This window comes from Diuraphis noxia, unplaced genomic scaffold (genome assembly GCF_037042655.1).
Source record: "Diuraphis noxia isolate RWA-SAM2 unplaced genomic scaffold, SU_Dnox_SAM2 contig0005, whole genome shotgun sequence".
Classification (NCBI taxonomy): domain Eukaryota; kingdom Metazoa; phylum Arthropoda; class Insecta; order Hemiptera; family Aphididae; genus Diuraphis; species Diuraphis noxia.
This window is the reverse complement of record NW_028301715.1, coordinates 43,793,646-43,818,869: the sequence shown is the minus strand read 5'-3', so window position 1 is coordinate 43,818,869 and position 25,224 is coordinate 43,793,646. Positions and strand designations below refer to the sequence as shown.

Sequence of the window (25,224 nt, the reverse complement as noted above, 5' to 3'; positions counted from 1 at the left end):
ATTGCTCTTAGAAAAATTACAAATGCTCCACGCTCCACCTCTTGTGTCTAATTATACCCTACATAAAGACCTCACAATTAAAACTGTGATAAAAGTAGCTGTAGATTTCTACAAACTCTTTCATAATCTTCTAAGAACCCTCTAAAATCCATTGATAAAGAGCCTCTACACTCAAACCATACCGGGAAACCCTGGGCGTCGTCTAAAAATGAACTGGTGCTGTGACTTGTTATAAATAAAAAAATAATAAAAAATAAAAAAACAACCAAGTTCTAGACTCTAGATAGCGTTAGTTCCCAGCCAAGTGTCACCAATGGGCACGGATTAATATATTAATCCGTGCCAATGGGTGATTTCTTAATTCAAAATATTCATGCTACTATTATAATATCATATATACTTATTGTGCTATGTTGTACAGATTGTGTATTTAAAATTTTAAAATAAAAAGAATATTGATCTGAGACATAAAACAAATATTGTTCTGAAAAGTTTTTTTTTTTTTTTTTTTTTTTTTTTGGGGGGGGTACTATACAAAGTTTAGGGGACTTAGCCCCCCTTTATTTGTGCCTATTCATACAACATACATAAAAACAATACAATACCTATTTTGATTATAGATTAAATTACATTACAATTAAATATATGCATGTGTGTTGATAGTAAACATAAGAGTAAGTATTTTCAAAGCAACACAAATTCTCCAATTACTAAAAGATTTTAAAACTAACAACTGTAATTATTCATTTTTGTGAATTTCTTCACATATACAGGGTGATTCTTTTAAGTGGGTACACTAATTATCTCGAAAAGTATTTACTTTTTCAAAATATTTTAGATTCTAAACGAAGTGATGAATGTATTGATTTTACAATGATGTGTGTGTGTGTTTTTTTTTATGTTTTTTTTTTGTGTCTGTGTACAGCATAACTAGTCGAAATAATGCCTCGATTTCAAACTTTGGGGGTGGTTTCTGATGTAAAATTGAAGATCCTTGGTGCATTATAGAGGTCAAAAGTAAACATTTTCCAACAGTTTTCAAAAAAATCGAGAAAAACAAAAAAAAAAAATGACAGAAAAACGGGAATTTTTACGTAAAACCAGTTTTCGACCAAATCGATATTTTTATATGGTTGTAATTCAAAAACTAATCACTGTAAATACTTGAAATTTTCACCAAATGTTAATGTTAGTGATATCTATATACAGTTTAATTTTCAAAAATTTTCGACTTTTTTTGAGTTATTTATAGACCACTGAAATTTTCGATTTTTTTGAGAATTTTTTTTTGAAGTGTCGGTAAAAAAATGTTGGACGACCAAAAAAACTTGAAAATTTAATACACGGTTCCTTATGAGTTGTTCTTATTGTAGATAAAAAAAATTAAATATCGTAAGTCACAATTTTTTTAATAAGCGTTTACAGTTCAAAATTTTACGATATCTGGCGAAAACGCGAAAATTTGCAAGTAATTTTGAAGTTGAAAAATCATAAAAATTTTTTCATTTATAACAGGATTAAAAATACAAAACTAAGTTTTCCATAAGTTTTCCTTCAAGTAGCTATAGAGAAAACTCGAAGCATTATTATAGGAAAAATTTTAAGTGCGTTTGAATTTTAAATTTTTACGAAATATAGCGTTTTATCCTGAAACGATTTTAAACATTTGTTATTATTCAAAAAGAATAAGTCATAGATACTTGAAAAATTTTACCAGTTATTTAGATTGGCATTTTCTTTACATGATTTAATTTTCAAAATATTTTGACTTTTTTTGAGGTATTTATAAACAACTGAAATTTTCAATTTTTCTGAAAATTTTTTTTTGAAGTGTCGATAACATTTTTATTTCAATAAAATATTGACAAAAATTCGTCAAAACCATGAATATTTGCAAATTATTTTGTAGTTCAAAATTCATAATATTGTTTGTATTTATATCTAAGGTTATAAAATTTAACACCAAGTTTTCCATAAGTTTTTCTTCAAATAGCTATAGAGAAAATTTGAAGCGTCATTATAGGAAAAATGTTTTGAGCGTTTGAGTTTTAAATTTTTATGAAATCACATAATGATAACGATTTATCCTCAAACCAGGTATTCGTATATCTATGATAATATATTATTCTAAGACCGTGATATAAGGTATTATGAATTATGATAACTACATGATAACTACACTAATTGATTAACCATGCCATATGCAAAATGCGTCTTAATTGAAAAATAAAATATTTGTTTCAAAATAGAATATATGACAATATTTAAATATAATATATCCTAGACTGACAAATCATCTCTGTTCAGAATCGTTTTTCGTATACAATGATACCTATCATTGCATTCAAATTTAATCCCATCCATTACAGTAACTTACAGTACAGCAGAGCGACATCCACGACTTACCCGCTTATTTTTACATGGTTTCATGTTGTTAAAAAACCAACGTTTTTATTAAAAAATTATATTTTTAAATATTTTTTATCCTTATCATTTTTTTAAATTTTTACTTTTTTGAATAACAACATAGAGTTTTAATTTCATATTCCAAAGCAGAATATTTTTCTAAGTATTTTGATTCATAAAAATCGAATTTAGGACGATTAGTTTATGAGTTATATTGTTATATGTATTTAGACAAGCAGAGTAGTGAACTAACATTTTGCAGGGTAACCCTGTACCACTCCACTCTGCCAATCTAAACTTTAAATACTTATAACTCATAAACTACTCGTCCTAAATTCGATTTTATATGAATCAAAATACTTAGAAAAATATTCTGCTTTGGAATATGAAATAAAAACTCTGTTGTCATTCAAAAAAGTAAAAAACTTAAAAAATGATAAGGATAAAAAATATTTAAAAATATAATGTTTTAATAAAAACGTTGGTTTTTAACAACTTGGAACCATGTAAAAAAATATTTTGAAAAAAGTAAATACTTATCGAGATAATTAGTGTACCCAATTAAAAGAATCACTCTGTATATTTATTTATTATTTTGCAAGTATGATATTAAAATATATAATGCTAATGGCCTCAGATGTCGAAGTGGAAATTATTAATAATATTTTAAGAACAATAAAAAAAAAAAACATAAGAATTCTTAAAACTACAATTTCAAGGTATTTGCGACCATTTATATGCACATAGGATAGGTAATGATATAGTGCAACAAGATAATGTTATTATTCATTCTCAGAACTGGAGGAGTTAGGATGATGGTATAATAGGTTTTGCCGAATTCAGCAGTTATTTCTATAATATTTTAATCTGTTATCTTTAAAGAAAATCTATTTCCGAGTACTTTGTATACCTGTAAGCATAGATCTACAAACTATATTATAGATACAAATTTAAAAAATGTACAACAAAACGAAATATGCATTATTATTCAATTAATAATTATTATAAAAATTAAGCCAACAAATCTAAAATAACAATATTGTTATTAGGTCAGGTAATTTTATCTAATCATTTTATATAAACTTCTACTCACATAAGAAATCAAGTAAAATTTAAAAAAATATAACTTTATTATACAAATATTTTTACGTGTGTAACTCCTTATAGGAGTTACATACACTATCACATTATATTTATATCATAATATTTGGAACAATAAAACACAATAATCAGTAATGGTTGAAAATTATTAAAATTAAAGTGTTGTTTCATTTCCACACTTTGATTATTCCATCACAAGATGCAGTGACTAAAAAACACTGAGATGCCATACATGATGTGATATCCAGTATCGACCCTACATGCCCTGGTGCGGGTTGATCAGTAGCACAAGGCGGCTCCTCATCACCTGCCATTACTGCACTGCTAGATTTTGTGCAAACCTCTTGCACAACGTTAGTACCATCGACTAATCTACACCTAATCCATTAATTGTTCAAACATTAGTATTTTATAAAATAATTTTATATATCAGACATACTCGTAACAATACAATGAATGACCCATAACATCACTTGCAGCTGGTATAGCTATATAGGAATCACTCGGAGATCTCAAGTTCCATTTCCGGACTCTCTGGTCTGTGCCACCAGTCAACAATTCTGGACCATGATCTGTATTCATTGTGTACAATGCACATACACTGTGATTATTTGTCTATAAAACACGCACAATAGGAGTAAGCATTTTGGAACCAATTAGAAATAAGTCTTATATTGTAAGACTTTTAGTTATAACTTATAACTCAAGTAAATAATTATTATACTTGACTATTTGACAGCGGAGGAGCACTACTAGCCCAAAGAGTTTGTTGTTTTGAACCACTTTCCAAATTCCATACTGTTACTTCATTGTTATCTTGCATAGCTGATATAATCCATGATGGCTCAGATGGATGTTTTATTAGCCGCCTCACTCGCACAGCTAATATTGATTAACATAATTTCCCCATTTAGTACAGTGTATTTATAAATAATTGTTGAGAGTGTTAATTAATGTTTATTACCTTTGGAATGAGCAATAGTAGCAATTGGTAACCTAAAACGCAAATCCCAACATGTATGATAACCACTACTTGTACCTAATGTTAGGCAACTTTGTCTTGTATCCAAGCACATAGCTGTTATGATGCCTATAAAAATTGTATGAGCGCTTATAAAATTAATGTTTAAATGATGATTTTACCTAATATAGCTATATTTATTAATTTTATTTAAAACTTACCTTGTTTGATATCATTATTAACTTTCCAAGCTAATTTTGGAGCACGGATATCCCATCCAATAAGAGAGCCATATACTGTCGCATACACGAGTACCATTTGAGATCCAGAATCTAAATAAGATATATCAACAGCACATCCATCTTCTTGCAAATCTAGTTGTTTAATCTGCATCACACCCAACTTATTACTATTTGACTCTAAACTATACAATTGACAAATAAACTATAGTTCAATAATTTAAATAAAATATAACTTTAATAATTGATACTCACTTCAATACAACTACTGAGCCTGAATGGCTAACAGTAGCTAATGACTGATTGTTTCTACATGTCGTCATACCATATAACGCTCCGTTTTGATGATTATATACTTGTTTTGACCGATTAGCAATGTTCTTACCTTCCATTTTCACACAGTCCCATACCCGTACACAACTGTCAGATGAACAACTTGCAAACATTGATGTATTTGGAATTGTCACCAACCTGGGATTCATTAATTAATTAAGTGATTCATCGAGAAAAATCAATTTACAATATTTGATCAAACATCTAAATTTAAATAGGAATTAACTTTGACTAAATATTTTTTTTAAGACATTAGTTTAATTGCTATTATATAACCTGTTCACTCCAGACTTATGTTCATGCAAATGAGCTACCAGCTGAGAACGGAGTCTCCAACCAGGTGGGGGTAGTCTAGGTTTCCACACTTCTTGTTCAGCCCATTCATGACGTCTCATTGTCATTTCATGACACTCTTGACGATGGGATATCAGTTTACGTAATTCTAGTTTGCATGGTGCATAACGGTCTACCAACAAAAATATAGCATTGAAAATTCTAAATTTCTATTTTTCTTACTTATTGTAATGCTAACAGTGTATATATGACATATCAGTAGGCCCTTCAATACTATGAGATGGAGATGGTTGAACATCAGATGAGTAAGAACCACCAATAGGTGACCTAAATACAAAAAATACTAATAAAGTAAATGTAATTTTTTAAAAGATTAAAACTGTCTATTACGGATTTCGAGAAGAATGCATTTGCTTAGAAGACGACAACTCTGTACCACCAAACATACATTTCCACTCATCGTTCATATTAGAAACTGACTGATCATCTAAACCTTTTCGTCTATTTGCTAATGATATAGGATCTTGCAGTTTTGAATGTTGTGATCGAGCCAGAGGTACAGAATAGCAATGAACGTTGAGTTTTGTGTCTCCAATATTTATCTAATAAAAATTGGGTTGAAATGTACAAAATAAAAACAAAGGTAAGTTTGTTAAATTATTTACTTTTCCTTTAGAATTATATTTGTTGTCAAATGCCAATTGCTTGTGCACTTTCAATATATGTTTAGATAGTGCCAACAATTGATCTTCTACTATTTCAGTCATCCCTTCAGACTCCAGTTTTCTAACCAACTAAAATGTATATAATAAAATTAAAATATAAAATAACTAATTAATAACAATGAACAATTTATATTTTACATTTCTTAATGCACTGTTTTGATGCATTGATTGTGTAACACTTGTTAAAGGTATATGACCAGTGTTAGCTATGGTTCTGGCTTTTTTACGTTCACCCAATATATCCACTAATGTTTCAACAATTGAACACTTAACAACTGTATCATAAATATTTCGTGGTAAAGGGTCTTTTAAAGTATTCAATACTAATTCTTCTCTATCTACTAATAGAACTGAATGCTTTAAATAAGGTTTCATCACGGGTAATATTTTGCACTGAACATCTACATCATCCAACATCCGTGCTGTAGCACTAAAACAACCTACAGTAGCCTAAAACAAATAAAAAATATTAACATACCAAAACCAAATATTCTAGCGAGTTTTGGAATTGAGTGATGCTTATACACACAATAGATTAAATAAACATTTGAATATACCTGTCTTATCCATAAATTTGGATGTATGAGAAAACAAGAAACATCCCTAATTAATTGGTAAAGAGCAGTTTTTTGAAGCAGGCGTTTTTCAATCAACTGTTGCATTGCATTAAGTGCTTTTTTCGCTACAAACTCTTCACTGTCTGTAAACCCCTAGAAATTATTAATACAATAATATAATACCTACTATATCTATTATTACACATTACAGTAAATTTACTTGTTGCAAAAGTGGACATAGTATAGGTGAACACTGTTGGTCAACAAATGCAACAACATTGACAAAATTATCAAAAAATGATGCACGTAAATGTTTATCAGTTTTGTCATTCAAGAATGTTACCATGTGAGATAAAAGTACGTCATTAGCTGAATAAAAAAAAATTAATAAATACAAATGTAGTACGAATAATAACATAAAATGTGTAACAGAAATATACCTCTTTGGGTTCCAAAAAACTCGCATAGCTCAATTATGTTACTATTCACTAGAGTTTGCTTTACAATATTGTGAGAATCAGTGAGAAGTGATGATACCGATTGTTGTACCATTTCTTGCAGTGTAGCAAGTTCGGTTTCAAAAGCACTTGAAGTTGGTTCATCATCTTGCACATTCTGACAACACTTCAAAAACCTTAAACCAGTTTGTGCTAATTGTGAAATAATCTGAGCAAAAGTTGTTCTTACAATAACTGCATCATCATGAGCCACCTAAAGAAATCAATTTTGCTAACCAAAACATTTTTTTTTTAGTTAAAAATAAATTTGAAACTTACATTTATTAAACCTGGAAAAATATACTCAGGAAATGTGTTTGCATCACTAGGCTTCAAATTTTTAACAGTTGAAAGTGTATTATTTAAACCATGTAATGCAGATTTTCTTACACCAGGAGAAACATCTTGAATCATATGAAACTTTTACAAAATATATAAGTTCATTACTTTAATTTAATTACTATAGGTATGTATAAATAAGAAAACAATTAAAGTGAAAATATGACCCTTTTTTGAAAACCTTAAAAAATTTCAGCTTCATTAAATTGAGGTTATTTATAATTTTCCTGAGATTTTGAGACATTAATAATGTACTGTATTTTATTATTTCGTTATTTTAAATAAGTAATACTAGAATAAAAACTGCTATTAAATTTTAATAATAATAAAAATTTAGTTTTAAAATAAATCTTTTTTAAATGTTTAAATGAAAAAACTTTACTTACAATATAAGGTACAATTCTGTCTAAAACTGTTTCTGCCGAACAATACGTTGATAATTCAAGTAAAACATCCAGAGCTTGTATTTTGGTCGTAGACAAATGTAAACCTCTGAAAAACACATATATTACAAATAAAAAAGAAATACAAATATATTTGATAAAATGAATCATTGATTAACGAATATTATGAATTTTAAACATTACCTATATTATAAATATATTTTATAAGTTATTACCTAATACAAGAAGTAACTAATTGAACAATCAACACTAAACCATCAGTGCATTCTTCTGAATCATTAGATGGAAGCAACATATTAATTATACCATTAATATCACTTTTTAATCTATAACAAAAATAACATTGGACTAGAATAATTTTAATATCACTTAGACTTAGACATATTAATGTTTTCTTCTTGTTTACCTATCAATTTTTTCGTCGGGTGAAATAATTGGATTTGTAGCCGAAAACATTTGTAAATATGGTTGAAGAAAAGAATAAAAGTAATCTGGAAAAATTTTATTTTTTTCTTCGTCCAAATACAATTCTGCAGAACAACGATCTGCTGGATTTAATTTTATCATGGATTTAATGAGATCCTATAATGACAAATTGAATATAATATTTCAAATGTTTATCAACTATGATTGGTTTTGTTTTACATACTCTAATTTCTTCATCGTCAATAGTATCAACATGAATGTTTGGATCATACTCTCCATTTCTATATGCCAACAGCTGTGATAAATCAAAAGGTGGACGACCATCTGTGAACATTTCTGCTAATGCACATCTGTAAAATTAAAATTAATATTGACATTATATATTATTTAAAAAAAAATATGTATATATTTAAATACCCAGTGGAGAAAATGTCCATAGCTGGAGTCAATTCTCCTTTTTTAACATGATCTTCAGATGGTAACAACTGATTGCTAAGTTCCGCAGATGTTTTCACAAAACTATAGAATTCAATTAAATGTTGTCTTAACACTTTTTAAACGGCATTATATCAGTATTATTATTTACCGTTCTGGAGCTATGTAACATAGCCTTCTTCGAGAAGTATCAAAAAAGAATGAATAATCAGCAGGATTATCATCAGGCAGATATGTAGGTTTGTATGAGGCAATATCTGTAAGTAACACCCAATTCCAAGATGTAATCATGATATTTTCTAACTTTATATCACCGTGGCATACCTGAATGTACAAACATTTTGAGATTATAATTTACATTAATTAGTGATACGATAAAAACATACGCCTAATGTATGACATTGTCGTAAAGCAAACAATATTTGAAAAGCGATAAATTTTTTCTCTATCATGGTCAAGAAAGGTCTAGTGCTGATGCGATCATATAAACTATACTTGACATATTCTCGCATCAAGAAAACAGCTTTGTCGGTCATCTAAAAAAAAATTATCAAGTGAATCCAAATTATCTCTATCAAAACCCTTAAGATCTAGTAAACATACAACAACTTTCTGAAAACATAAGCAATTGACAGCTGACTGTAGTTTGGATTTTATCTCTTCAATGTGCATACGATGTTTAACCAACGGTAACATTGGATCGTGCAGCGCAAACACTTTGACAACAATCATTCCTTCTTGAGACTTTGCACGGGCTACTTTAAAAAATCTGGTACTCCCCAAGCTGTTAAACACAATAGAAAACAATATTTACCAAAACATTAACACATTAAAATTAAAATTACCTCGCATCAAACTGCAGTTGCGAGTGATCGGTCAGATAATGTTCAACTGGAAATATTTCCGAGGGCGCTATACCCACCAGTTGGTTGCCCATCTTCACAAATTTTAATTGCGATTTTAGGAAAAAGATGATTTGATTGAGGAGCGATTACGTTGACATTAAAACTACTGATTTTCAGAGGTAATCGCCAATCACCCCAAACCCATTATTATTTTAAAAAGACGCATAAATGACAAAAATTTAAGTACAAGAATACAAGAACAAAAAATATATTGAACCTTTTTGGCTTTTTTAAACTACTGTTATCATTTTTCGTTTACTATCGTCGAAAATCTAAAGTGGTATAATCTTATCATGAAAACGTTATCAAAAATAATAATAGATATTATTTGTGGAGGTAAAAAGTAACGAAAGCAAACGGTTTGCTGAAATGCTGATTGCTGATTTCTAATTAATAAATATTAATTGTTTTGTACAGCACCCAGCAGGAGTCTGGACGTGTTGGACTTGAAAATATTAAATATTTTTACGTCAGACACTTGGACGTTTGAATAGCCATTTCCTCTTAATTTTAAAACATGAATGCCCCACCGACGTTTGAATCATTTTTGCTGTATGATGGAGAAAAAAAGTGAGTTGCATTGAGTTATCTCCTTGTCAATTTGTTTCCTAGAGTCGACTAACATTGATTTTTGAATATTAGGATAGTCAAGGAAGTGGATACCAAAGTGACAAATGCTGCAATTTTTACAGTAAACAAAGAAGATCATACTTTGGGAAATATGATCCGGAAGTGAGTACTTAATAATGGTCATAGTTACCGATTATCATCATCTAATGTATTATTTTTATTAATTTAGCCAATTACTTAAAGACCCTAATGTACTTTTTGCTGGGTATAAACAACCACATCCACTGGAGCATAAATTTGAACTTCGCATACAAACAACATCTGATTATACACCTCAAGATGCTTTAACTAATTCTATAACTGATCTCTTGGCTGAACTTTCTTTGTTTGAAGAACGTTTCAAGGTATAATATCTTTAATTAATTAATTTAAAATTTTTGAGCTACCTACCTATGTAAATAGTTTTGGATACAATACCTATGGCATTGAATATTCTTCGACAAAAAAAGACTGATAAACTTATTTTTATTAGGTTGTACTTATTATTTTATAATTATTGTAACATTTCTGAACATAACTAACATTATCTACCATTACGCGCATCTCTTTTTTTCTATATTTTTGTATAATAATATTTGCCTTCAACATTGATTTAAAGTGCTGGAAAAAGCTAGGACAAGCTTGAACTTGTGAAAAAAGTATTCTCTATGAGTTTGTATAATGCACATAGTACTTAGATCCACATATCCGTGGATACAAATAGGGGTTGACTTAGCCCACTCTGAGCCATTTTAAGCCCTCCTTAAAATATGCTTCTTAATTTGAATAAATAAATATACAGATAATTTATTAACTAATTAATACATAATAAACATACTCCAAGACTCAATTAACGTATTGATAAAGTTTTTAGATTATAACAAAACAGACTTAATTATATTATACTGAAAGAAAATGATATATGAATTATAACTATAATATGTTTATATACAATTATACAATTCATGAATTAACATTTATTTTGTGATAGTTTTGAATGGTATCAAAGATAAAATCATGTGTATGTTATGTTGTGGATGAAATATGAATCTCCCACTCTTTATTGGTGAAGCCCTATGAATCTGAGGACCCTATTAACGTGTATGCACATTCTTTAGTCAGAAATACATGGTTTTACGGGACAATTTGTTTTATTTGAAAATCACTTCATTCATAATATTTTGACAAATTATTATTTTTCAGAATAGATACAATTTAAAATATCCAATAATCCTATTAAACATAACATTGCTTTGTACATACTTATATAATTATTATAACTAACATTTATTATTTTATTTATTTTTTTAGGAAGCTTTAAGGGAGAAAAAAGAAGGCCTTGATTAATATGATTAGTATAAGATTCTAATATATTTCGATTAAGAAAATAAATAAATAACTAATAAAATATTTTTTGTATTTTTACTTCTTGTGTTTTTATTCATAACTCATAAGCATGTTGTTGAAGAGGGTGGGCAGGAGCTGAAGCTCTTCAATAAGTTTCCCTAAAAATTAACCTGATGAAACTTCACCCATATCCACATCATTGTAAATTTTTAAATCGTATATGGCAGCCTAATCTTGCTAGGAAATTGAGCAGCTGTGATGGCTAGTTCTTCCTGTACGCTCTTAGAGTTCAAAATGATTTGGCGGCAGTAGATGGAGCTGCAGTTATTGAATTAATTTAAATCTATATAATAATACCGACTAATGCAGTTAGTTAGATTAGATTAAGCCTCACTAATCCCAACTAAACCCAACCAAACCCATTTAAATAGCTTGTGGCTTCACTAGTTGGCTTGCGACTGTTAAATTATTAATTATTATGTCTCTAAATGAAAATAGTCCATCTATCTATCATATATTTAATACTGTAGATTTTACACAAATGTTATACAAACCTTAACAAAAACATACACCGATACTATTAAAATGAATATGCGTGAAAAATAAAATAATTAATGTGTACCTAATACCTAATAATAAATATATATCCATATATTTCCTATGATGGGTGATTCTTTTGATGTTTTTTAAAAAATATTGCATGGTTTCTAGTCGTTAAAAAAACATTTAAAATATATTATATAGATTTGTATTTACTAATTATTTAAAATATAGTTAAAATAGTATTTAGGTGCATATGAAACTACGTCTTTCATTTTGATAAATTAAAATTTGTTGTTTATTATTCTTTAGATTCATTGATTGTTTACACATTTATACTTGTATTTGGAGCTCATAACCATAAGAAGTATCATATCCAAAACCATTAAGGCTGCATAAAATAGGAATTCTTGAACCTAAAAAAAATTAGATTAAAACGTTTTCTTAATAATACAATTAAAAATCATCACTTTTCATACTTGGTTTTCAAAAAGTCCGATTTTCGAAATAAAAACAATAAGTAAATTTCCAACTGCCGCTGTACACAAATTGGCTGCTGAAAGCAATGACTTCATACTTAATGGAGCCTAAAAATTGATTATATAATTAGTCATTAGATAATAACTAATACTAATATTAGCATTCAGCATAGAACATAAAGGTTCCTAGCTAAACCATAAAATATGTTAATATAATAAATAAAAATTCACAACAATTGAATTCAATATAATTAGATATGCCTTTTTTCCTTTCACTCCATTATCGAGAGATCTGTATAGATATCTACCATCCTACTATTCCTACTTTACATAATTAATATCCCTTGAAGTATTTATTTGATAAAAAATATAAATAATTAATTATGTTACTTGGGTGAATACGAATTCCATTAATGTAATTAGAGACATTACTTCAGATACTGTAATCAAAATTATTTGCGGAACTTGCCATAGGATATGGATATATCTACCTTTTTCAAAAGTGATCAACTTGGCTTTCTAAAATTTCAAACAATACGACTTATAACAATCAATTTATTTTTATATTACCCATCAATTTAAATTAGTTACCACGTGGTTAAAGTTATCGTGAAATAATAGGTCATTAATACTGCCAGGGAGAAATTCGACATTTTGCAAAATTGATTCATCGTCCAAGTATACATCATAACTAAAATAAGCATAAATATGACACTCAAATAATTCAATAGTAAAGCGTACATAATTACACAATATATGAAGTTTAATTATTAGGTAATACTTACGTTCCGACAGGTAATTCATAATTTTGATCTTGGTTCGTTGAAAGTTCAAAACTTATTTCAGACAATTTATTATTAGTACTCCTTAATGTAATATTTTGGCTGAAGAAGTTATCATGCAAAATCCTATAAATTTTAATAATAATATTATCATACTATTATTGATTAAACTAAATATTAAAATACTATGTGTACCTATTGTGTATAGTTAATAATGTGAATATAGTACTATGATACACTAATTGGTAATTCCAATATGCTGGTAAATAATGTATTAAAAGTTGAGATATTTGACGGTTTACATATTATTACTCTATAGCCAAAATCCATAATATCTCTTAGATATTTACCTAAGATTTGAATTTCCGTTCTTTAATTTCTTCAATTCCTTTAAATGTTTCAATTCAATATCAGCATTATTTTTAGACATTAGCAAATATGACGAAATCTTAAATTAAAAAATTAATATATTTTTTTACAATTGATTAGTTAGTGGCCAAAATACCAAAAGTTGTTTATGGTAAAATCATTATAAATCTAACCATTCCTTTATCGATGAAAACATTTTGTTTCATACTCATTTTCAATTTGCACGAAGGATGTAAATCTATGAATAAGATGTCTGTTTCATTTAATACAGTTGAATTATAATTAATATGAAGTATATCTAATTTTTCAATATTAAAGTTTCCAGCCAAAGAACTGGATATGGATACATCGCAATCAAAATTATTGTATATTCTTAATTGCCCAACGTCTGACGGTATGGAAAATGTTTGACCCTATAAAAACACTCTTTTTAAAATGTTAACTATAAATTTAACACCTACCTATTTCCTGAGAAAAATTACATGTAATAGTTATGTCTTATGTATAAATTTAAAAGTAAATTAAAAACAATCTAAATTACAGTTTTGCATCCCAATTAAAATTCATGTTTTTTAAATATTTTATGTAGGTAAGTGGGTAAGTCGCAAACTATCCTATAATAGTTATTATTATGGTGGTCGATAGACCACACATTTTTATCGGCAGACCGTGAATATATGAAGATAGCTATAATTTCTTATTAAGTTAGTTGTATGAATTTGAAATAAATTTTTATTTATAATACTAGAAAATATACCCGGTTCCATAGTTCAGTTCTTTCTCTAAATTAACATTTTAATGCTGCTGGGTAAAAAATGGTACCTACCTAAGATTATTGTAATCAAACCTCTAAGAGGTCTACTTATTTAACAATTCGTATACAATAGTAAGTGGGTATTTTAATAGAATTTGATTTGAATGAACGCAATCCGTTTTTTTTTTTTAGTTTGCTAATATAACTATTAATTCCAAGAAAATCAAAAACTTTGACTATCTTGAAATTTAATACAATTTTGATCAGGTCAAACAGAATTTGCATAAAAATTAAAATTTTCTGTAAAAATTTCCATATTTTGCAATTAAACATTTATTAACATTTTTATTGAATAGTCAAAAAGTAAATAATGCAATTATTATAATAACTAATAAGTACTTACAATTATCATGTATTGGACAACTGCAGCACATACAAATGATAGTGCAGCAAACATTCCTCCAAGGATGATTTTTCGAAAAGCTGTATTTATTCCAATTTTATACAAAAGTGGATAGACGACAGAATTAAAAATTGGTATAAATACTAAAACTAACAATGGGTTAATTAAATGAATTTGATCAGGTTTTATAATCCAATTTAAAAAATCGATTTTGCCATTCATTAGTGTTCCTTGTAAGATCCAACGAGAACTCTAAAAATTAAATTAATTTACCAAATATGCATTATGACATTTACATTTGTTTAGTTTTTTTACATTTGTATTCAGAAGAATCAACAATTTTAAGGGAGTGGATCATATATATAATACCACATAAAAATTATCACAGTCTTGGCTCTTGAAAAATGTAATCGAAAGATTTTTTTCTGAATTCATTACCTAATCTAATAAATATTAGAACACAGATTATAAGAGTGGCGTATCCAAGGGGGCTAAAGCCGTGAGGTGGTATAACCTCTCATCGTTGGCCATGTTGTGGTACAAATATTATATACCTAGTAAAAGGCAAAGTACAAACAATAATATTTCTGAAAACGATTTTGAAGAAATAACGTCTTGAACATTTACATTATCAATTAGTTTTAAAGATTATTACGGTTATGGGATATATTATTGTATTAACGACCTTATATAAGGTCTGGGTACATCACGCTACAACATTACACGTTACACGTTAAATTATATATTATTATGTGCCGACTATTCGACCATATGCAAATATGTAAAGATTGCCTTTATTAATTTTGTTTTTTAACTAACAAAAACGAAAAACTTACTTGTTGATCAAAAAGTGTAAAAAACAATGGAATTGGAATTAACAAATATATAACATCCAACGCTGACCTCAAATCAGATATTTCATGTGTATTGTACTTATCATCTGCATATTCCAACCAATCTTTCCTTTTCAGTTCACTTGATGAAGCGAATATTTTTTTTTTCAATGCGTACTTTACGGAAAACAAGGATAATATTAACATATTATAGTTATTATTGTTTACCATATTCTGTTTCTATAAAATATATATAGGTACCTTCTTTTATAAGTTATAACCATATTTCAATTTGCAAGCGTTAAAACCCCTCCCCGGAATATGCATGGCATAATAATTAATGAGTCACGAAAAACACTGTCTTCAATGATGAGGCATAGAATGGTTAAGATTTGTAAGTTATATTTATACCATTGAAGAAGTATCCCTTAGAAATACCACCACTTCATTTTTAAAATAAAAACCAAATTTTTTTTTCTGTAAATTATTAAACTGATCTTGTACCAGTTGTACCTACTTATGAATCTAAATAGCAGTTGAAATATATGGTCCTGAAGTAATAAAAATAATAGTATAATATATTCGAAATTCCAATTATCAAAATAAAAAAATACATAAAAAATAAGGTGTGGATGCTTGCCGCTTGATGCAAAATTGTGAACTTATATTTATTACAAACCAATCGCAAATATATTAACTTAGCTAGTAGAGGTTACTAGAAAAATATAGAAGCCAAATCTCAATCAAAAATAAAAATAATTATCCTAATTTCACCTATTATTATACTTTTGGGCGCATATAAATTCCGCCCGAAAATGGTAAATTCCGCCCAAAATGAACTACAGGTAAAATAAGGTACTTGTAAATTCCGCCCGAAAATAAAAATATAATATTAAAAGTAGTAATATTTATAATAATAAAAACGAATCAAAATATAATCATATAATCAATAATTACAACATGTCATGTGCATATAACAAAATAAAAATATAATAGTAAAAAAGTGTCAAAATAAAATCATAATCAATAATTATATTCGAAAATGTTGTGACTTCCCAATACTATAAGTTATAACACGCACCGCGTAGCGAAAAGTACGGTCGCGTCGTACATTCACGGAACGCTTAGATTAAAAATATTTATTTTTCCGGGCGGAATTTACATGTACCTTTTTTTACTTGGATATTTACCCGGGCGGAATTTACCATAGACCTTGTTTTTACCTGTTTATTTCGGGCGGAATTTACAATCTCCCATACTTTTAACGTTTTAACGTTTTAACTTTAGATAGGTAAAGGTACCTTATATAGCCTACATAGGTATAAAATATAAATAGGTAGTAAATATGCGCAAAATAGGTATTTCCGTGTAAAGCTATTAATGTAATGTCCTTACAAATATGCATTGAATTGAAGTTGTAATGATACTTGACGTAGGTTTAATGATCACATACAGGTTCTTGGCACTCACAAAAAATACTCAACAATTCATAAACAAATCAAATAAAATGGAATATAAATATTTTTATAACGTATTACAGTAAACAAATACAATAGCCATAGGCGCAATTTGGACAAATTATTTGGGGTTGGGGCTAAATTTATAAAATCAATACAGTGTATTGAATACACACCCGCAGGGGTTTCGCCCCGCACCCCAAAACTACTTGTTATAATTTGTACGGTAATAATTTATTACACAACAATTAATTTGGTACTCTACAGAAAAATAAAATAATTTATAAATTAAATACAATAATATACAACTCAATGCTGATTATTAATTAATTATTTATTTGTAATTATAATTACAAACAGTGATTAGACATAGCAAATTTATTTAATATGTCTTCATTTTTGAGACTACCAGAAATGTCTTTTTCTATATACATGGTGTCCCCGTGAAGATTTGCAATATCTCCCGAAATAGTGGTGATATCGAAGATCAGGTTTTGTTATAAGACTCACAGGGATAAGAATTACAATTATTTCATATTTTAATTGGTTTTAATGTTTTGGTAAAAATTTAATAAATATATTTTTTTATTTAATTATTTCCAAAAAAAATTAAGACAACCATTTTGTAGAGTTTATTTTTCTGAAGATATTGACGTTTCAAAATTTATTTTCATTAATTTCCTGATTTTTAATATTTTTTTTAGTTTCGGGAAAAATTGCGAATTATTTAACACTGTAATGTTATCAAACATATGACCCTCCATGCCGCAAGCGTTCCCATACCTACGACCGGCCGAATACCTTCCGTGTGTTCCCAATAGTGTTATAAATTATGATAATATTTTATTTCTTCAAAACTAGAAAAAATATTAAAAATCAGGAGATTAATGAAAATAAAATTTTGAAACGTCAATATTTTCAGAAAAATAAACCCTACAAAATGGCTATCTTTAATATTTTTTGAAATAATTAAATAAAAAAATATATTTTTTACATTTTTTACAAAAACATTAAAATAAATTTAAAAATGAAATAATTGTAGTTCTTATCCCTGTGAATCTTATTAAAAAACCAGAATTTTAATATCTCCATTATTTCGTGAGATATCGCAATGGGTAAATCCTCGTGGGACACCCTGGGTATTACAGAATCATAAGAAAACGTATCTTGATGTCAGATACATAGATGTGATACGTAACCAATTTTTTATTTTTCTCATTGCAGAAAAAAACCTTTCACATGTGCTTGATGAAATTGGTATAGTGAGAGACAAAGATAATATTAATTAAAGTATATAAATTTGGATATACTTTTAAACCTACAATTAATTTTATTTCCTCTAAATCAAAATTCAATTTTATACGTGTAAGACAGTTTTTTATACTATAAGTAGTATGATAACAGGTTATCTAACTCAAGCTGTTACAAGCTAGGATGTATCATATAATATTCATATTATTAAAACTAACATTAATAACAGCAAATAAAAATTGATTATAAATATTCTATACATTTACATTAATCATTACTTATTAGTTATTACTTATGAGTAGGGCTGGGATTTTAATGCCCTCAAAAACCCCGAAAAATGTCCTAAAAAAAATGCTTTTATGACCTAAAAACTCTAAATAATGTCCTAAAAAAAGGGCAATAAATCTACAAATTTTTTTATTTTTAATAATTTTAGTATAAATTACAATAAAAAGTCACTCAAGTCCGATAATATACTATTACAAATTAGGAGTACCTACTTATAATCTGTTATATTAATTTAAAAACCATGTTGGTGTAAAAATCTTAAAATAAAATTTCAAATTCATACACTTGGTTTCCAAAAACTCAAAAAATGCTCCAAAAACTCTAAAATGCCCTTAAAAATTTAAAAAATGACCTAAAAACTAAAAAATGCCAAATAAACTTTCTTATTCTCATTCAAATGTACATAAAACAAATTTGTGACAAGACGAGTATTGCACAGTAAGCTTTGAAAAACAATGCAAAGTGCATCGAAATCCCAGCCCTACTTATGAGACTACAATATGTTACGTACACTGATTATCGAGTGGGCTAAAAAGTCCCATAATTAATTACTTTTTTTTTAATTTGATAATTTTTTTATTAGGTGGATTTAAGAATAAATATATTTAAAAACTTAGGGGGGCTAATTTATAACACTAGACGGGGCTAAGCCCCTCTAGCCCCCAAAATGCGCCTATGGCAATAGCAAAACATAATATACAAAACAATAATTTCATAATAAGTGGGGAGCCAGGTAGATATAATATAGTAATTAGGTTTATACGGTATAGGTAGATTATTTGAACGAAATGTTAGTGCTGCTAAGAAATAGCTAACGTCTATTAGAAAACCTAGAAAACTACATTTATAACTTATTATTTTGCTATAGCCTATAGGTTAGGTTACTAATGCAGTTAGTAAGGTCGTTTAATTTCAAATTTATAAGCAGAATTATTATGTATGAATGTATGATGTTATACAATTTATTGTAATTTAACAAAAAATAGCTTTTTAGTAATTCTTCAGAATATCGACGAGTTATGATTTACGGTAAATATCTTACCTATTGAGATGATCATAAGGAAAGCAGGCACCCCAAACGCTAATGGAAAACATGAATCTTTGCCAAAACACTGAACTGATTTCCTCAGCTCCGGTGTAATAGTCGATGATAAAAATGACCCTAAATTTATAGTAAAGTAAAATATTGAAAAGTACATTTGCAGATGATCTTCTTGATCTGGCAGCACAAATTGGTCACCGCCAAAAGCCGAGACGCATGGTCTTATACCACCTGTTCCGATTGCCATTATAAGTAATCCAATAATTGTAATTAATCTGTAGAGTTGTATGAAATATTTTTTATTTTAATGATAATACGTATACATTTATTACATTTACAATATAATCTAGTATTTTAATGAAAACATTTAATCATATCATAATTGGTAGGTACCTCTGGAAGAGTATACTGACTGAAGTAATAAGAGATGAAATGGTCACTATGATATTTCCCATTGCGTGCACAATAGACAAGATGAAGACAGTCCTGGAAATTTAAATATAATATACCTATGTACCTATATTAACTGAATAGTGCATAATATAAAAAGATTTTTCTGACTAAACAAGTGACAAAATAAAATAAAAATGTAATTCTTTATACTAAATTTTTAGGTAGATACTAAGACACATGCCTAGAAATATTATCTAAACTACTTAATATTATTATTATTAATACTAGGTTAGGATAGGTTAGTAACTAAAATAGGTGTATAAAAACATTAAATATAATAGATGACACTTTAAAAAGTGATTATGTGAGTATGTGAGATGAAGACATGAGACGCTATATCGTAACCATTATGATTTGATGGATTTACGTTCAGCCATAGGCGCACATAGGGTGTGAATTTAGGGGGTGCTGAAATAATTTATAGTACACAGACCCGTGGGGAGCGAAGCCCCCCACTACACCACCCTAATACTATAATAATTGCATTGCAATAATTATAAATTTTATTAAAAATAAAAATAAATATTTTGTAATTATATTACAAGTTGAGTTATAATAACATGTAATCATTAATTATTAATGTTAGACAAGATTTAATTTTCTGTTTGATATTGCAAATGTTTGCAATATAATTTCCCCCTCTATTTTATTGGTAAGATCACTCTCAATGCTAAGCGTAGATAGCTTGGTAAATATTTCTATCTTTCTTGGCCCATATTGGTGCGTAACCAGTTTTTCAATCTACGCATAGCTGAGAAGGAGCGTTCACACGTTGACGAAGAAATTGGAATTGTTATTCCCAATAGCTTACAGACATTTGGAAACGAACTTTTATAACATTGATTTTTCATGCCTTCATATATAAAGATGGCTGGTAGACTATTCATTAAAACCATCATTTCTGCTGATAAACTAACTGTTGATATTTTCAAAATATCCTGATATACATAAACAGATTTATATAATAATATTTCAAAAGATATGATTATGTAATAAATATTTTAAATAGTTTATGCGGTGCTAATTTTAAACCTGGGAGTGCTAAGCACCCCCCCCCCTATGTGCGCCTATGCGTTCAGCTAGGGGTTCTCAAAAATATGAAACATTTTGGTACAAATTTGAATTAAAATTGGCTGTAATTGACTCAATGTTAATAGGTAATCAAGAATGGCTTTGGCGGAAAATGGCTACGCCAGTGCACATGTATATCTTCAGTAGGTATTATTAACAAAAAGTGTTACATTAAAGATAATTAAGAATATTTATCTACATTGTATACACTTATACACTTTACTGAATTAAACGATATTTTAAACAACTTGAAATTAATCTATCACAATCCTTAAAATAATCTAAATCCTTAATAAATTAGTTATTACTGCAGCAGTGATCTTATTATAATTACAAAATAAGAATTATTTACTATATACATTAACTATTAAGCCCATACTAAAATTAAAATAATCTCTCGTATAAAACTAAAGCTGTGTGAAATATTTACAGTGTAATAAATAGTTACCTCCTCCCTCTCCATCAATAATATAGCCTATAGGTCAGTGTCTTATAGTAATAGGTATTTAAATTTTAAAATTTTTTTTTTATATATTAATATGTAATCATTACTAATTATAAGGGTATCCCCTACTTAACCGATATTCGAAAATCTCATTACTTTTGTTAAATAAAGTTGATCCAGTCGTAAAATATATTTTTAATTTAAAAAGTATTAGTATTTTTTTTAAATATTTTACGAGAATTTTTAAATAGGTACTCGTTAAACTCTATTTTTTTTAAAAAAAAACAGATTTACTAATTGGGTATTTTGAAGTTTTCAAAAAAAGTTTATATTAGATTTGAATTATTTTATTTTCAGTACTAATAAAAGTACTAAAAAATTTTAATTTAAAATTTAATATTATACATGTGGCGCAAATATCAATAAATATGTATAAAAACACCTAAAGATATTGATTAGAACAAAAATTATTTAATAAGATGGTTGGACTTCTTGTTATACTCTGTTTACGAAATATACGTACTGACGTTAACTGTAATCTTTATTACACCAGCAACACTATAATATATGACTGTGAAAATTTTTTTATTAACTTAGTATCTCAGTTTAATAATTAATTCGTTTTTCTTATGAAGAGTTCACGTCCGTCATCGTGAATGTGAATATTATTATTGAGTCCTATTATATATTATAATAAAATAGAGCTGTGGCTTGGTGAGGCGCGGTCGTACGCTCAATCTGCGGAAACGCACTGAGCGTACGTACCGGCCGCAGTTGCTAGCTCCCGGATGGGTGACCACCCGGGATTTTTAGCAACATATCCTTGCCACACTTACACAAACACGTGTTACAACCCTACCCAATTAAAAACCTACAAACAAATATACAAAAATAATCCCTACCGTACCACCCCACACCCAATGGCCTATGTTGCCGCGGGTTCTCCTTACAAAAAAAAAAAATAAAATAAAATAAAAAATAAAATAGAAATCTATTATATTACAGAAGCCGTTGTGGTAAAAAAAATGAGTGCTGTCGTGGGACACCCGGTAGAAACGTAGTTTCTTTGGCAGTCTTATAGGTTACAGACATTGATTGAATATACTAAATAAGTATATTTAATCAATGTTACAGATTAATTTCAGTGGAACTATTCGAAATGAAAGTAAAAATTATCTTATCAGGTTTTTTTTTAATTAATTGAAATTACGAACATTGAAAAATACATTGAATTATTATTATTGCTCATATTATTCAATCATCGAAAGTAAATATGATACGTTATCATTAAACGATCGCGAAAACTGAGCACACACTGAGCAACATTGTCAACGATAAAACTGCTACGATGCTGCATCGTCAGTTGTACACACTTGGTGTTGCAAAATCGAGCGATGCTTCAGTTTTTATTAAGTTTATAAGTTTATTACCATTTGAATAGTAGCATCTGCTTCCACTTCTTTCATTTTATTAAGTAAATGTTTGTATGCTTTACTTATTTAACTTATAACAAATACTCTTATTGTACCTTTTAGGAACAGATTGTGTATATATAAATAAAGAAAAAAAAATGTTGAAATTAATACTGTAGTACCTATAGCATGGCACGTGCACGCAGTAAATAAACACGTCGGTTATTGTCAAAAAGTCCACACATTACGATTTTAAACGACAAACGGTAAACCCGTCGTGGCGTCGTGTTTAAAATCAAGACTCGACAGAAATAAAAACCTTCGAGACAGTTCGAGTTTCAACGTCGGATTTCGTCCACACACTTCCGTTTTGACCGTCGGGGTTCATCGTAGTGTATGGGGAGCTTAATTCTATAGTTATTTATTTATTTTAACAATAACAATTGATAATTATAGAAGAGTATCTATGAAAAAAAACGTAGTCGGCCGTAGAGCGAGAAGGACAAGAAAGGAATACAGGAGTACCTATAGAGAAAGCGGTAAAGAGTAAGAGAGATAGCATCTAACACTTTTATTTTCGTTATGCACGGTTTTTCTGGGCTAGAGTCCCTCCGCTCACATCGTGCCATAAGAAACTAAGTTTCAAAAAAGTAATAAATGATAATTTTAAATTTTAAATTAAGTCAAAATAAAATAAAATAAAGAAAAATAAAACAAAATAAAGAAGAACACAAAATTTTACTAAACGTAATACAGTGAAACCTCTAAATACCGGACACTCTCCGGATATGTTATCGGAAATGTTGACAATTTGGGAAATTATGACAATTCCTATGAAATGATGACAATTCCTAATAGCGGAAGGAAATGATATCATCGCCTAGGAATAAAATTGTCATAATTTCCGCACTTTGTTAGACAATGTTATCACTAAGGATGTTAATAAAATTGCATATTTTTTCTATTATCCAATTTAATACTAACCTAGGTACAAATTTAATTCATGTTTTACAGAATCAAATAATACTATTTTTATTTTGCATATATTTTTTGAGTTTTTATTGGCTAAAAATGCGTATTTTATAATTTTTAGTGCCTAAATGCATATATATTACAATAGTTTTAACTTTTAAGTGCATAAACAAGGTATCACTTTTATTTATTTTACTCACTTATATTTTCCGCAGTATGAATCTGCAACGATGGCTCCAAACAATGTTGATATAGATTGAAAGGCAATAAACCCATGAATTATAACCGTGGATGTATCGTGGTCATATTTTTGAATAGTTGTAAGAAATAAAACCAAAACCGCTAAAAACGTATGGATATTTAAAAACTAAATCAACATTTTTACATTGGATATTATGTATTAGTGTAAATATTTACCTTTAAGACCATAATAACTAAATCGTTCACACAGTTCATTTCCAAATATAAACCAGACCGCTTTTGGATAACTCTAAGCATTTGTTAAATAATTCAAGTTACATTTGGGTATAGTGTGTTAACAATAATATATAAATATAAATAATGAAGGTAGGTACTCACATTGCTTTTTTTTCGCATGTTCGTTAAGTTATTAAATCAATCTAACGAAATTGATAATATTCGATTAATAACAATAATACGTTATGAAAACAAATACGTTTCTATTAACCACTTAACATATTTTATTAAGTAGGTACCTGTTTAAGTAAAATTTTGTTAAAATTGAACGGCGTTTATAATTATTTCATAGACCAATCAGCTATATACAGCGAACAAGTATGATGGCCATGAAGTACCTATCTATATATTTTAAGTTTACACAATCACATTCAAATTGCAATTGAATCGTTTTTATTTTATTACCATGTACCTATCAACTATAACAGTTGTAGATAATTTATATGGGTCTATGATTTTAAGCTTATTAATGATTAAACCAATTTAATACGTATCACTTTATTAGTTACTTTATATTGAATATAGGTAAGTACTCACTTGTTGTGCATAAATATATTTTTAAATAAAAATAATTAGAAACCTCACACAATATTAAGGATACAAGCTAAAATAATAATT

General features: G+C 28.2%; 2 protein-coding genes and 1 pseudogene across 3 annotated transcripts; 1 reads left to right on the top strand and 2 right to left on the bottom strand.

Moving 5' to 3' along the window:
- Positions 1 to 3,517: 3,517 nt before the first annotated feature.
- Positions 3,518 to 9,873, bottom strand: Vps15 (vacuolar protein sorting 15). The gene is made up of 24 exons (XM_015512272.2): positions 9,563 to 9,873; positions 9,321 to 9,501; positions 9,104 to 9,253; positions 8,869 to 9,041; positions 8,700 to 8,801; positions 8,506 to 8,632; positions 8,263 to 8,438; positions 8,072 to 8,182; positions 7,839 to 7,944; positions 7,393 to 7,533; positions 7,057 to 7,327; positions 6,837 to 6,985; positions 6,617 to 6,769; positions 6,198 to 6,509; positions 6,000 to 6,128; positions 5,725 to 5,936; positions 5,573 to 5,661; positions 5,317 to 5,506; positions 4,963 to 5,178; positions 4,690 to 4,892; positions 4,472 to 4,597; positions 4,232 to 4,389; positions 3,947 to 4,122; positions 3,518 to 3,885 (listed from the first exon to the last, which is right to left on the bottom strand). Exons 1-24 carry the CDS (start codon positions 9,652 to 9,654, stop codon positions 3,675 to 3,677), a joined length of 3,954 nt encoding a protein of 1,317 aa, XP_015367758.1. The 5' UTR covers positions 9,655 to 9,873; the 3' UTR covers positions 3,518 to 3,674.
- Positions 9,874 to 9,950: 77 nt separating this feature from the next.
- On the top strand, positions 9,951 to 11,656 carry LOC107164430 (DNA-directed RNA polymerase II subunit RPB11). The gene is made up of 4 exons (XM_015512257.2): positions 9,951 to 10,192; positions 10,265 to 10,354; positions 10,422 to 10,596; positions 11,543 to 11,656. The coding sequence occupies exons 1-4, from the start codon at positions 10,140 to 10,142 to the stop codon at positions 11,576 to 11,578; spliced, it is 354 nt and encodes a 117-aa protein (XP_015367743.1). The 5' UTR covers positions 9,951 to 10,139; the 3' UTR covers positions 11,579 to 11,656.
- A 731-nt stretch (positions 11,657 to 12,387) lies between these two features.
- Positions 12,388 to 24,988, bottom strand: LOC107164424 (peptide transporter family 1-like; annotated as a pseudogene). Its single transcript, XR_016191864.1, has 15 exons — positions 24,709 to 24,988; positions 24,547 to 24,619; positions 24,330 to 24,471; positions 20,170 to 20,262; positions 19,777 to 20,051; positions 17,134 to 17,216; positions 15,742 to 15,915; positions 14,906 to 15,157; positions 13,922 to 14,161; positions 13,730 to 13,827; positions 13,383 to 13,505; positions 13,189 to 13,288; positions 12,988 to 13,116; positions 12,598 to 12,705; positions 12,388 to 12,534 (listed from the first exon to the last, which is right to left on the bottom strand). The product of XR_016191864.1 is annotated as a peptide transporter family 1-like (transcript).
- Between the last annotated feature and the right edge of the window lie 236 nt (positions 24,989 to 25,224).

What these genes read in the sequence shown, in the direction of transcription:
- Vps15 (XM_015512272.2), bottom strand. Translation starts at nt 9,654, where the DNA reads ATGGGCAACCAACTGGTGGGTATAGCGCCCTCGGAAATATTTCCAGTT. An exon ending in TTAGTTACTTCTTGTATTAG is followed by an intron (nt 7,945 to 8,071) that starts GTAATAACTTAT and finishes TGTGTTTTTCAG; the next exon opens with AGGTTTACATTTGTCTACGA. An exon ending in TTTTTCCAGGTTTAATAAAT is followed by an intron (nt 7,328 to 7,392) that starts GTAAGTTTCAAA and finishes TGATTTCTTTAG; the next exon opens with GTGGCTCATGATGATGCAGT.
- LOC107164430 (XM_015512257.2), top strand. Translation starts at nt 10,140, where the DNA reads ATGAATGCCCCACCGACGTTTGAATCATTTTTGCTGTATGATGGAGAA. An exon ending in TTGGGAAATATGATCCGGAA is followed by an intron (nt 10,355 to 10,421) that starts GTGAGTACTTAA and finishes TTATTAATTTAG; the next exon opens with CCAATTACTTAAAGACCCTA. An exon ending in TGTTTGAAGAACGTTTCAAG is followed by an intron (nt 10,597 to 11,542) that starts GTATAATATCTT and finishes TTATTTTTTTAG; the next exon opens with GAAGCTTTAAGGGAGAAAAA.